A 14,435-nucleotide genomic window follows, 5' to 3' on the forward strand; every position below is an offset into this window, starting at 1 on the left:
AATCGGCGCCCCTGGGAATGTAGGGCGCCCCCTCTCCATGTCATGTTCCTGTGCTCCTTAAAAGCAGACTTGACATCACCACCACCACCCTGTGGCTTTTTGCCTGGCTTTTGTAGGGCACCGTGTCATCGTTTTCTGTGTAACTCTAAATAGAAACCCTGCTGTAGCATTAACCATGGAGCCTCTGATTCTCTTCCATAGTCTGCGTGCAGAGTAAGGTTAAATATTGAGTTATGGCAATTTCTGGGCATCTTCCTAGCAACTTGAGGCATTTTGCTGCATGGCCTGTAGATTGTTCAGTCTTGGCAAGGCATGGGAACCAGGTTGGTGTGTGGTTTTTTTTTTTTTTTTTTTTTTTTTTTTTTTTTTTTAAAAGTACTAGAGGGGTAGCCATGTTGTCACCTTAAAGACTAACCGATTTATTTGGGCCCATGGTCACTGACTAGTCGATCGTGAGGTGTTTGAGGTCCCCCAATTCCCTCCACCCCCAAGAAACCCCACTACCTGCCTCCGAAAATGGAGGTAGTGCCAGCTTCCTGCGGGGTGGAGGGAAGTCTGGCAGCTGCGCGCCACTTCCGGGGTTTCCGGAAGTGCGCTGCCTGCTCCCCTCTTCCAGGTCTGTGGCGTGCCAGGAGGAGGTAGGAGTCCCTGAGGAAGACGTGTGCTGGGGTTTCGGGGGGGAGGGGAAGAGAGGAGAGGGGAAAGGAGGAGCGCACTGGGGCTCCCCTCCTCAAGGAAGGGGCGGGGCAGTAGATCTTGGCTTGTTGTGTCATTTAAAAAGTGATCTTGGGTGTGTAAAGGTTGGAGACCTCTGATTTGGGCATAGGCGTTTGTGCATCTGACGAAGTGGGCTGTTGCCCACGAAAGCTTGTATCCCAATAACTGTTAGTCTTTAAGGTGCCACAGGCCTGCTCCTTGTTTTGGTGATTTTTAGAGGGATGGGTGCCTTTCTGCTGGAGGAGGTTTGTTAGGGGTGCTGGATCACATGATGCTCCTAAGGAAAGCCCACCAGCTGTTAATCTGGGCATTACTGACACTGAGGCTCAACAAATCTGTTTCCATCCCTATCATCACTAATCCATTGAAACCAATAACATTAGGGTAGACTGAGACTTACATTAATGCCACAAAACCACCATTTTGACTCCTCCAAGGCCTTTGATTGCCATGGAGCGTATTGATCTGGCTAGAGCTGCAGCTGTACCCAGCCGCCCCAAATGGCATTACAGCCCCATTGTGTTGGGCACTGTACTAGCCTACGTGAAGATAGTCTCTGTTGAAAAAAGGCCCCTTCTGCCTCAGCTGGAGAACAGTGCTCCTGGTCTCTGCTCATCTGGAGACTGTGGGACAAGGTCACAACTGCCGCTTCCGTCACTTTCCCCAGGGTGATTTTTCCCGGAGGTCATGAAAATCTGACTGTTTTCTCCTGCAAAAGTGTGCTCAGCCCAGGCACGTTGCTTTCAGTTCCCAGTTTACAAATCAGTAGAGCCCTGCACGGATACAGAATGTTGTATCTGCAGCCACATCTGCATCTGCAAAAATGAGCCACATCCACAGATGCAGATACCCATGGATATCTGTGGATTTGGGAGGGGCTCTACAAATTGGAACCCTGTGCTTAAATTAGGAACCTTGTCTAAAGAACTGCAGTGTTCTGCTGTGGTGTCCAAATCTGCTGTACTGTCCATGGTAGCCTGGCACCCAGGTTCGGAGATGAGGGCCCCTGCTTGAGAAGGGATGATGCACTCTCTGTTGTGTATCTGCACTCGTGGGACTGGGGCTGTAGTGTAGATTTGTTATGGTCGAGTTTTCCAGCTGAATGGTGGGTCCCAGCAGGACAGGAAATCATGGATGCTAAGTCTCTTGAGGCACTAGACTCCTATCTCGTCAGGCCTGGTATCTCCTGTTTCGGAGACAGCCAGCCTTGCAGAGGATTTGGTTTCAAATGGAGGAGGGAGGAAACTGGTATTATGAACTCCTGACTGGCCTGGCATACAAGCCAGTTCCATTGTTGCCAGGATCAGGCTATATTAAATAGATGCCTGGGGATCCAGAGAGCCTGCTGCCCATGTTAGTAAATGAGTCCCAAGAGAGTCTAAGTTTCTAAGTTAACAGCAGAGCTGATCTGGAAAACAAGAGAGGAGGGGAAATCATGGCCATTTAAGTTTTGTCTTCGGCTTGATAGCCTGCTCCTGAACAGATGTACAGTGGAAAGCCTTGTTTGGCCATGCTCTCAGCTGAGAGTCACTGCAAATATCAGCTTTGAGTTACTGAAGGAAAGAGGGAGGCAGAAAAAGGAGGAAAACAAAACAGCTGAGCCAGCATCTTTTCTCTGGGTCTGCGTTTAAGTTCCTTGGCTTTGAATGACTGGCTGTCCTACATAACGTAAGTTTCTTTCAGTCCTCCTTTAATGTACAATAGGCTATTCTAGCTGCCTGGAAAACACATGCATCTGTTCCAGCTACCTGGATTTGCTGGTCCCCGGATTGTCCAGTTTTACTAAGCCTTGGGTGGAGAGGGAAGATTTAATACAAGGAGGCTGGGTCGGGAGAGGGACTGAGGGCTCAACCATGTGGAGATAGATGGTTTGCAGAGGTGGAGCCTTTGGGGTGGGGTAGAGTGTGAAGGAGCAGAACTCTGCAGCTTGGGCATCCCCATGAGCTGCAGAAATAGAAGGCAGCTGGAATTACAGTTGGGCCAACGGATGTGTGTGAATTATGCACGTGACTGATTACTGGGCCTGGCACCACTCCGTGCATGTTTCTCCCTGCGCCTCTTCCCAGTCCTACTGATGCCAGTCCCCGGGCCTTGGTGTGCAAATCAGTATCTTAATGAAGATTCTGGTGTTTCCTGCCATTAGATTTCAGGCCTATTCTCTCCATGGTGTCCCAGTGGTGAATACATTTGTCCAGCCCTCAAGGAGGGAAACTAGACCCTCTCTGTTCAGATTCAGAGAGTGATGCTTTCCACAAAGAATGAGCCTGTAACCAGAAAGTCTCGCTAAAAAATGTGCACTGGGGAGAAGGTTCAGTAGAGCACCAGCTCTGAAAGCAGATGGGACTATTGGGCTGTGAGCTTAGGGAATTGACTTTCTCAGATTTGTGTGGGCGTCTCAGATGTATAGTGGCCATACAGAGGCAGCCTCTGTTGCTCAAGTGAACCCTCTCTACTCCCCTCTTGGTTTAACTTCTGTCTCTCCACAGAGTTGGATCGAGGTCTGACGGAACCCCAGATTCAAGTGATTTGCCGCCAGATGTTGGAGGCTCTTGTCTACCTTCACAGTAAAAAGATCATCCACCGTGACTTAAAGGCAGGCAATGTACTTCTGACCCAGGATGGAGATATTAAACTCGGTGAGCGAGTAGTTGGGGCGCTGCAGAGCGAGAAGCTGGGTACATGTTTGCTAGGTGGCTAATTCTGAATTGGTGGCAAGTCAGTCTCCTCAGAGCAGCTTGACTGTACTTGTGACTCTATTGCAATAAACTCTTAGCAACTGCTCACAGTCTCTTACAAGCCACGTGGTAAGAAGCCTTGGTGGTTGGTACGTCTGAAAAAGTCAGCCTGAAGTTTTGTTTCAAAGGCAAAATATCTCTCCAGCGTGAGTAGGGCAGCTGTGAAACTAGCCAGCATGCTTTATCTGAGTCTACTTAATGCCTGCTGGAAGTAAAGATGCTGGGGAAGGTTTCTACCCACTCCTGGGGCAGAAGACTGGAATGAAAGGAAGACTGTTGGAAGGAATTACAAAGGGTGCTGCATGAGCCATGCCAGCTGCCTACAGCATGCCATGACTGCAACTCCATGTTAGAAACATGCTGTCCTGTAGATTTTCCTTAATCTGAAGCTCAGGTTTGGCAGCTGAGCAAATGAGAGCTGGAAATGAGGAAGGGGAGCATGTCTCTCTCTTTCCCATCAGCTCCCATGTAACAGGACTTCCTGCAGAGAGGGTGTGTTGGTCTGGCTTGCTCATCCTTCAGGAAATTGCTTCACTAGGGCTTCCACTTGAGCACCTTCAGCAGGGGTGTCACACGCTGACTTGCTGAACAGTCACTCGGGGTCAGGCAGCGGGCTTTGGATTGTGTGTTATGAATTCTCCAGCCCCGTGGTGCCAACCCATGCCTAAAAGGTTCTAGATGTTCTTGCTGTTCTGCAGTCCTGGTCGCAACAGGGAAAGGACTAGGGCTGCATTATGTTTAGGGTGTGTGTCTCCTGCCCGGGCAGTCTTCTGTTAATTGAATTGCCCTGTGTCAGTTTCACACCTTACAGGAATGCCCCAGTATTGGGTGTGAAACTTGTACAGAGCAGTATTGCATGGTCTCCCCTTTCCCAGGAGAATATCCGTGCTGGAATGAGGTGCCAGACTGGAAGTGCTGGAGATTGCACTAATTCCTGTAGCCACAGAGCAGGCCTGGCACACAGCAGGGCAAGCTTCCCTTGAGAGTGCTTTGCCAACGTGCTGGGAGACTGAATTGAGATGACCTCCCTCTACTTCCTAGGAAGGAGAGTCAATTCAGGCTGTGCAGCCCAACCCGTACTGTACAGAGGCCTCTCTTGAGGCTGTCAGCAGGGATAATGGTGTTGGTAGTGATGGGAGGTGGAGGGGAAATGGCTTTTATGACTTATCTGGGAACAGAACTGCAACATGGTCCAGTTCATCACATGGGAACCAGTGAACAGGCAACAGGTGCCCATTTAAAACTTCAGTGGCTTGAGCCACATTCAATCTGCAGCTGAGAGTCATTTGGCCTTTCTATGTTCTCCTTTAAGGGATAGATCATGGGATGGAGGAAGGAATCTTCCAAAGAAAATAAGAACCACAGAGGTGGGGCTGGGCTGGAATAAGACAAAAACTGATGATCTCTTAGAGCAGGGAGGGGCAACCGGGAATGATAGGTGGACTGCATGAGTGGCCCTCTTTCACCTTCCACCTGTGGCCCCTTAGACCTGGCCCCATCTGTTCCCCTCCCCCATGTGCCTCTCTCACACCAGAGCCTTCACTAACCTGCTCTTCCCCCTCCCTCCCATCTGATTTGTGGCATTCCTGCTCTGGGAGGGTGAGGGAGAAGTGGGGACAGAGCGCAAGTCAGGCAATCTGCAGCTCCTCTGAAAGTGCTGGGAGGGAGGGAATGAGGAAGGGAGGAGGAGCAGCAAGTGTGAAGTCCCAAGTGCACAGGAGGCAGCTGGGGTTTTTTCCACCACTGTCTGAGCCATGGGACTGGACAAACACTGGGTCAGACCAGTGGGCTACCTATCCCAGCTTCCAACACTAGCCAGTCCAGGTGCGTCAGAGGGAATGAACAGAATAGGGCATTTTATCCCTCCATTCCCATCATCCACTCCCAGCTTCTGGCAGTTAGGGGCTTAGGGGCAGCAGAGTATGAAGTTGCTTGAAGGAGTCTTATTGAGTTGGTTAGTGCAGGCTAAAGTGTTTCTTCAGTAGCAGGCGGAGAGCATTTCCTGTTACCCAGGAAGGAGGTGACTCATGTCACTCAATTGCCATTTATGGGATTGGGAGAAAGGGAAAGGAGGTAATTTTATATTCTTTGCTTTATTGATGTCTCAAAATTAAGACTTCTTGTTAACAAATTGTGCCTCTAAGAGACTTGGCAAATGACCTTGCATGGAGTGTCTGTTCTTTCATGTCTTGCAAAGAGTTCCATTAACCTAGAGAAACATTTTAGGGTCTCATGGTTGGAAGGAATTCATCCTCGTAGGTTCATTTAATTCCTAGTATTTAGTCTAGAGAGGATGTATATTCATACTGCATAGAGCTTTGCTTGTACAGTTCTGAAAAGCCTTTTGGGTTTTTTTTAGAGCATCTAACATGATCGATTTATTTGCAGCTGACTTCGGTGTGTCTGCCAAAAACATGAAAACTTTGCAGAGACGAGATTCCTTCATCGGGACCCCTTACTGGTAAGTAAACTAGCTTGTTAAGCAGCCTTCTTTTGAAAGGTGAATTCCCAGAGAACTGTGCATTCTTAGCACCTTTTGGGTATCAGACTGGAAATCTAGATTGTAACATCTTGCTAGGACAAGGATGTGATGTACTTAGGGTCCATTTAACTATTTTGCCTTATCAAGCGTCGGTAGGAGGATTTTAACACCATTCTATAATTTTAATAAAAAATAACTAAAATACAAGTCCAGTATCTTCTGCTTTCAAGAGACTCACCAACTGTGCGTATCATAAAGGAACAGCATGAAGTGTGTTGGGGCAGCTGGAGAGGAACAGGAATACTTCTCTGTTGGAATGACACCTCTCCCTCCAACCCAATGCAATTCCTGCAACTTGGAAGTAGGTGGAATCTGGGACACCACCATATGTGGTGGGGGAGGAATCTTCTTTCTCCCCCACCACATATGGTGGAATGTTTTTTTGAAGCAGCTCCATGTGCATGGAGGCCACAACTCACTCCAGGAATGTAATCTCTAAATCACCTCTTTGCTGAAGGAGTGGGATCAGTGAGCATTAATTTATTGTCTGAAGCAGCATCTGTGCCAGATGTGTCTGCCTTGGAGGTTTTCACAAACTGCCTAGGCTGTCTCAGCTGATCTGGGAATGGGGGAGGAGAAGGGAAATAAGGGTCTTTTCAAACCTCAGGAAAGCTGCTGTTCCCCATTAGCTTGCTAGGAGGTCCTGCTTTGGGTGAAGGTGCCATGCTGCAGATCAATGACATGGTTTGAGTACTGACTCATTGGACTTGTGTGCAGCCAGTCTCCTCTTGAAAACGTGCTTGTGTTGGTAGCAGGATGCCGCAGACATTTCCCGCTTCCCCTTGTGTGCTCCCTTGCAGGATGGCCCCTGAGGTAGTGATGTGTGAAACTATGAAGGACACTCCCTATGACTACAAGGCCGACATCTGGTCCCTGGGAATAACGCTGATAGAAATGGCTCAGATAGAGCCCCCCCACCATGAACTGAACCCCATGAGAGTCCTGCTGAAGATTGCCAAGTCTGACCCTCCCACACTCAACTGCCCTTCTAAATGGTAAGAAGACAAAGAGCACGGAAGCTCTTTGCTGTGGCTTCCCAGTGATGCTGGGCTCAGCTGTTTGTGCAATGCAAATGTCCTCCAGGGAGCTGCTTGCCAATTATTATATGTTTTCAGGTCTCCAGAGTTCAGAGACTTCCTGAAGACAGCTCTTGATAAGAACCCTGAGACTCGGCCAAGTGCGGCACAGCTGCTGGAGGTACGCAGCTGTCCTCAAGGGAGCTGAACCCCTCAGACTGGCCTTTTGTGTCGAGTGCTAACCTTGTCTTGGAATCTTCTAAGCACACCACGTGTCTAAGTAATTTGTGTATCTCCCAAACCTCATCTGAAGCAAAAACTTACTGATCCTCCCCAGTTTTCTAGTTCACTTGTACTTCTCTGGGATGTCTTGCTGTGCTGGTAACACTCTTACAGGCAGACTGAGCTGTGAACATTTTTGTCTGCTTATTGAAAGGCTATGTCTAGACAAATTCTCTGATACATCCAGAATGCCCTGCACACTTGTGCAACAGACCGTCATTTAGGAGTAATGCTTGGGGGTCCTTCATAGCAAGAGTTCAGCAAAGAGTAGATGTGATGTTTGCAATATTTGGGTAGATGTTGCTAATTGTTTAGTCTCCACTACTGACTTCTTTATGCAGTGCCTGTGGGGCTAGCTTTCCACAAGACTATCTCCCCACCTGAATGTCTGGAGGTGGGGAAATGGTTCAGTAATGGTTGCCAGGTGACCTAAGTTGGGGACATTTGTCCAGGGAGAAGCTTCTGCCATAAACTGTAAAAGGAAAATAACCTGACTGCTTAAATACCATCGACCAGAGCCTGGGGCTGATCAGCAACTGGAGAGTTCACACCCTAGCCCAGAATGGCTGTAGAATCCTGGGGAAGAAATGGCATTTGATTGTCTACACCATGGAAGTCCACTAGACACACAAGATTCTGTGTTAAGGTTACACAGACCATCTTAATCTGTCACTTTCTGACTTCTTGGCCTTTTGTATGGACTAGGGATGTTAGATGTCGGTTAATTGAATAATCATGTTACTTCATCAAATTTTAGTGATCACAGGACTATTCGATAGTCCCCGGGGGTGGGGCCGACAGCCTGTGTGCTCCTGGCCCCACTCCCAGGGAGCCCCCTGCCTCCCCGTGCTGCTGTCTGCAGCACAGGGCGGAAGCAGCCTCTGTCCTTCGTGAGCCCAGGCCCGCCGCGGAAGGAGGCTGCTTGGCAGCAGCAGCTTCCCCTACCTCTGATATAGGTAGCAGCTCATGGGGAGCTGGCCTTTAAATTGGCTCCCCCCAGGCACTGTGGGAGGTAGCGGGGGGGAGAGGTGGGGCAGCTGGCTTCGCAGAGGTACCAGCTACCCTGCCCTCCTTGCAGCCTCTTTAAACAAGGGGAGGGGGAGTGTGTGTAGTCAATAGGATTAACCAATAAGCCCAGGTATATCAGTTAATCATTTAGTTGACTACACATTGACATCCCTAGTATGGACTATCCATAGTGAAGTCTAATGATCAATGTTGTACGTCTCTTGGCATCCCCTCCCCAGTCTGTGTACTTCAGGGCAGACACAATCTAAAAGAGAATCTCCTCTTCTGCTTGGAAAGTACCTACTGCGTTTTGGGCACTACAGCGTTCGAAAGAATGCTAATCCTGTTACCACTGAAGCAAGCGAAAAAGCTGTGGCTCCAATGGAGCTGGGATGGGCTTTGATTTCCTAGTTATGCCAAGATGGCAGTTGCCATTTGAAGTGCAAGTCACATCCCCACCCTTACCCTTCAAAAACATAAGATGTTAAATGCTTTTAACTGCCTATTTGAGTGCTCTGAATAACTCGCATACAGTGCTGGTGTATCTTCTTCATGCTTTACACTCTAATGTAATTTTTGATGGGGGGGGGAGGGGACGACACTCCAAGAATTTGGAAAGTGGTCAGGGGCTTCACTCTTCCATGATGTTAATGGAGGAAGTGCAGGGTCTGGGATGGAGTTTGGGTGAAGGAGGAAGTTGTGACCTGGGGCAGGAGACTAAGGTGCAGTGCGGGAGTTTTGGTTGTGACCTGAGGCAGGAGATTGGAGTACAAGGTCTGGGAGCGGGTTTGGGTTATGTGGGTTGAGGGGGCAGAGTTCAGGGGAGGGAGGTACTGTGGTGCCAGAGGCAGGCTATGTAATTGGGTGGCTCCTGGCCAGCAGCCCAGCAGGCTCCTTGCCTGTCCACCCCTCAGGCTCACAGCTATTCAGACCCACATGCCCCCTGCAGCTGGTGCAGGGGTGGGAGGAGGGGTGCTTCACTGTGCTGAGGGGGGGGGGGCAGTGTGCAAAACCTCTTCTCCCCCTGCCCTTGGGCTCACAGCTGTTCAAAGACAAACAGGACCCAGCAGCTGCTTTTCTGAGCTGTGTGTGGGGCAGGCAAGGAGCCTGCCTGAGGCTCCCCGCTGCATCCCTGCCAGGATCAAGCAGTGTGGTGGGCTGAATGTGGCCTGTGGGCCATGTTTTGCCCAACCCTGCTCTATATAGTGGTCAGTCACATGGTTTTGTTTGAGCATTTCATTTGGCATGTAATGTGCCTCTTTAAATCAGCATCTGATCTGGGACATTGATCGTTCTGGCCTCATAACTCTGAGTGGAGGACAGAGTGCTCTCGCCTGTGGTTTGCCACCCAGGAAAGTTTGACTAGGGGTGTGTTTACCTTACTCAATAACAGGAAGTATACAATACACTTTGGAAACCGGCGGACACCCTAGCTGCTTTATGAAGCTTAGTACACATGCGCGCTCTGTGTGTATTGCCTGCAGTTTCAATTACGCATCCTTCCACTCTGTTTACACATGTAGCTCTTAGAGCTGCCACTCACCTTCAGCTGAGAGCCACACCATGCTCATATCGGAGAGATCTGGGCATTCAGTCCCAAGCAGGGATGTAAAAAAGTGTTTTGGTTTTGTGTTGTGTTGTGTGTTTTTTGTAAATCTGTAACCACTGAAAATTTCAGTGTTACACATGGAAGGGAGGCAGCTCCCTGCAAGCACCGACTCCCGTGAATCTGCCCCCCCGCGCGCCCCTCCCCCCGGCACAGCTGCTGCAGTAACGGGGGGGAAGGGGGGGAGAGGAGGTGGTGGCTCTGTGGGAGCCAGTACTAGGGACATTAAAATGCTGTTATTTGTGTAAATGTGTAGCCACTGAATTTTTCAGCGATTACTCAAAAAAGCCTGATTCCCTGCCAGCACTGGCTAGCGTCCCCCTCCCCCCACCACACTGTTACCTCTGTATCAGAGGCAGCAGTGGGGGTGGGGCAGGCGGCTCCATGGGAACCGGCATGTGCAGGGAGCCAGCTTATAAACCGGCTCCCCATGCACACCAGCATCTCCCTTCCCCTCTGATACAGAGGCAGCGGGGTGGGGGGGATGCATGTAACTGAGCGGGTCAACCAATGAGCCCAGGTAGGAGTCTAACACGTGTGATTGGGTTTTCAGCATTCCTTCATTAACAAGGTCACCAGCAACCGAGCTCTGCGTGAGCTCGTGGCGGAGGCAAAGGCTGAAGTGATGGAAGAAATCGAAGACAATCGAGAGGAAGGAGAAGAGGATGAATCATCGGAACTTGTATCTGTAAGTCTTGTTCTCTCCCCTGCTCCTAGTTCTGTGGCGGGGAGGGGGCGTGGGTCCTGTAAAGGTGAAGGCAGGAAGAGCTGCAGGCCAAAGTTGCTGTAGGATTTAAAGCAATGACGACTTCTATCCATCGCTGCCTCAGACTCCTCTTGAGGAAAGGCTGCCGCCTTGCTAAGTCCGGTCGGGTGGACAGGAAGGTGGTGGGAGAGGGTCCTGGAAAATAATGCCGCTGGAGGGATGCCAAGCTTTCCCTTCAGAGGAGGAACCCACAGTTGCTGCTGCTGGTAATGCCAGGCATTCAGCAGGACAGCAGCACTATTGCAGGCTGGCTAGCTAGCTTGCCTCAAGCTCCAGGAAGGAGTTTCTCTCTGCTGACCCCTGCCATCAGGGCAGGGCCAGTTGTGTTGTGCTCTTGGGCTAGTGGTAGCTGAAGCAGCAGCTGGTTGCTCTGGGATCAAGGTGTTGCTGACTCGACCATTGTCCTGGCACAAGCTTATTGGCAGCTCTGGGTTCCAGCTGGCAACGTGCTGCTGGGGGGCGCTGCTGGTTCCTGGTGACGCGTCGCCCTGAGGAGCGCAGAGCGGATGGCAAATGGCAGTGTGCCTCCAAACAAAGGCTAAAATACCCAGACCAGTTTGCTGACTCAGCAGCAAGTATTCTAGGCCTGGGAGTTCTCTGTGCACTCCCTTTGCACTTCTACATCTCCTACTACCTCATGGGATGTGGGGAGGGCATGTGGGGGACCATGACTTCATTGCCATGTGTAAGGGCAGAAAGGTGAGTGCCAGGCTCTCCCTGCCCCTTCTCCCCTTGGCCAGTGCATCTGAAGTGGTCCAGTGCTGTTCAGGAAGATGGTGAGCAAGGCACGGCATGGCCTAGGGAGCAAGGAACTAGACAGCACAAGGGAGAAGTGGAGACAGAAAAATGCAGCAAAGTGGCAGAGAAAAACATAACCAGCAGCTCCAGGCTGGGCTGGCAGAGCTGCCCCCAGTGCCAGTGTCGAAGTCAGCGATGGGCAACCAAGACTAGAGATTGGGCTGCATGACTAGCCCTTCTCTGTTTCAGTGGGCCATTGGAGCCGCGCACTTCCTATTCCTTCACCTCCCTCCCAGCACGTTTGGAGCACCATGAATCCAATGATTTGTGTTCCGTCCCTGCTCCTCCCACCTCCCCCTCCCCCCTCAGAACTTGAACAGCCATAAACAGCTGATTTGTGGCATTCAAGCTCGGAAGAAGAGGGAAGTGCGAGGACAGAGCATGAATCAGTGGATTCAGGGCGCTTTGGGAGTGCTGGGGCGGGGAGGGAGAGGAAGGTGTAGGAAGTATGGGGCACACAGGCTGCAAGTGGAACTCCAGTGGGCCACATGCAGGCCAAGGGTTGCCTGCCACTGGTTAAAGGCTCTCAGGAGCAGCCCAGAATGTGGCTTCCCCAGGACCATTGGGGGGAGGTGCCAATGGAATATCAGGATTTTCCTGATCCAAGAGGGACTTGAACTCCATAGCATGGTCACTCTGGACCCAGTTCCAGAAAAGGAGCTATTAAAACCCCGGTGATGGCCAGAAAAGGAGCTATTAAACCCCGGTGATGGCCAAGGGAAGAGAGCACAGCAGTCTGGGCTGAGCATGGTATCTTGGGAAAGAACCAAAGCTGCACTGCCAGGATTGCACAACCAGGCAAGAGCAAAACTCAGCTAAACACACTGGGCTTTGTCCATTTCTCCTCCACAATCACAGCTGCCCCCAGGAAAGTTACTGGAGTGTAAGCCACTTGAGTAGGAAATACCCACTGATCTTGTGTTGCTGGGGTATTCAGTGGGGTCTCCTTATTTGTGATCCAAGTTTCACTCTGCCTGCGTGTGCTTCAGTCCTGTCCTGTCTTCTTTTCTCTGTCCTGTCAGCCCCCCGGGACTCATAAGCGAGACCCTTCGGAGGTGAGCCAGTTGAGTTTTGAGGGAGAGAAACCTCCAGAATCCCCCTCCCCGCTGGAGATGAATGGACCCACATTGCCTGTGGGGCAGGCCAAGAAGACTGTAGACAGAGACACAGACAGATTCTCAGATGAAGGTATCAGCAGCGAGAACTCCATGAAAACTACAAGCAGCTCCGAGTCATCTGGGATAGACTGTGGCAGAATTGCCCCTGGCACCCAGGAAGAGCCGGTCCCCAACCGCCACTCTGCACTGCTAGAGGAGGATAAGGTTAATCCAGTGAAGGAGAAACGCAATGAAAGCAAGAAGCTGGAGTCAGTGAATAAAGAGCATAAGAGCATTGGGAACTGGCCTGAGAGCAGCCACCTGGAAAATGCTGCCAGGGAAAAACTTGCCAATGGGAATTTGGATTCTTTTCTTCAGTTGGCCAGCAGTCGGTCCAAGCGGGATTCTGATTCTGGCAGCACTTCTGCTTCGGAAAGCATGGATCTCACCACCTCTCTGTCCCTTAGCAGGGAGAGTGGCTCGCTGTCTCTGAAGGTAAGGTTGGGGTTGGTTATTCATCAAAGATTAAAAGGTGATTTTAATCTGGTAGATGGAACTCAACATGGAGACTATTAGCTTTCCCTGACTCCTTCCAAACAGCCTCCTTTCCTGAAGCACCTGACAAATGTTGGGTTTTTTCCCTCATGACAGTGATGGTGATTTTGCCATGGAAGGAAAAAGGAAGTTGTCAGTGTATGGTGTTAATGGAGGATCCAGGTTGCCTGGTGATGAGTGAGGGTAGATAAGGGTGAATAGTGCCAGAATTTACTTTTGCTTTGAGTTTAACTGCTGAACACTGCAGTGAAAGAATCAGCAAATTATTATCCCAGCAGAAGCAATGACATAAACTCATCGAAGCACCCAGATTCCAGGCAAGTGACACTAACGGATGTCAAACCACAAAATAATTCTGTTCTGCATCCAAATCTTCCAGCAATAGTTTGAAATGATCACCAACCCCATAGGCGGGGAGTAGCTTTGTTTAAGGGCAGATAATATGCCTGGAAGCAGAGGTTGTTTGGTGTGTGGTGATTATTAGTCTGTGGCATGGGGCATTAGCCTGACTGCTACACCCTTTAATCTTGTACTTTCTCAGTGTTGCTACTGGCTTTTCCTTTCCAGTTGCAGTTTCCAGGCCAGTGAAATCTAGTTAAAGTTTTACATTCTGCAACTAATTATAGTCTTTTGTAAATCAGTGGGAAACCTGAAGCTGACATAACTTGTCCAGCCTTCTCCCTTGCGGGGACCTGACAGAGTCTGTGAGCAAGTCCCAGCCTGAAAAACAAAATCATTAAATTGCACCTTTGTACAGTGCTGATTAGCCTATTTCTCTTGCACACTGATAGACAGCTTCATTTGGTGTCCGCTTTGGACAGCGATAGCTTGCGATTTCTCAAATACTTAATGGGTCTATTCTAGCTTGTGTCAAAGGTTAAACAGCTCTTTGCACTAAGATCTTCCAGCAGTCCTGACTTTTATGCATGCAGGTGAGGACAATCCCAAAGCTGAGCGTTGAGAGGTCACCAGGTATTACTTTGTTCAAGGAAGCAAAGTAAATGAAATGACTTTATTTGCTGAGCCCGGGAAGAAGCAAGATGCTGTGTAACTTGGGGAGCTGCAGACGTGTTACAGTAATTCCTCATTTAACACTATAGATATGTTTCAGAAAATGATCGTGTTAAGTGAAATAGTGTTATGCGGGGTCAATTTTCCTATTGAAAATAATGGAAAAGGTGGGGGTTGCATTTCAAGTGGTAGTGTCTGTTGGGGACCGGGACATAAGGTTGGGGGAGAGAGGGTATGGGGTTACAGCAGGGAGGGGAGGTGTTTGGCTCTGGGGGAGGGAAGGGGAAGAGAGGGGAGGAGGA

General features: G+C 49.9%; 1 protein-coding gene across 3 annotated transcripts in view; it reads left to right on the plus strand.

The window, feature by feature from the left end:
* The window catches only part of STK10 (serine/threonine kinase 10), an 82,923-nt gene that overhangs the window by 49,782 nt on the left and 18,706 nt on the right, over positions 1 to 14,435 (plus strand). For all 3 annotated transcript variants that reach the window (XM_006138128.3, XM_075900253.1, XM_075900254.1), the window contains 6 exons: positions 3,204 to 3,353; positions 5,841 to 5,913; positions 6,795 to 6,989; positions 7,110 to 7,191; positions 10,460 to 10,594; positions 12,493 to 13,062. In XM_006138128.3, coding sequence (XP_006138190.2) covers positions 3,204 to 3,353; positions 5,841 to 5,913; positions 6,795 to 6,989; positions 7,110 to 7,191; positions 10,460 to 10,594; positions 12,493 to 13,062 — 1,205 coding nt within the window. The remainder of the gene's footprint in view (positions 1 to 3,203; positions 3,354 to 5,840; positions 5,914 to 6,794; positions 6,990 to 7,109; positions 7,192 to 10,459; positions 10,595 to 12,492; positions 13,063 to 14,435) is intronic.

Source organism: Pelodiscus sinensis, chromosome 17, assembly GCF_049634645.1.
Source record: "Pelodiscus sinensis isolate JC-2024 chromosome 17, ASM4963464v1, whole genome shotgun sequence".
Taxonomy (NCBI): domain Eukaryota; kingdom Metazoa; phylum Chordata; order Testudines; family Trionychidae; genus Pelodiscus; species Pelodiscus sinensis.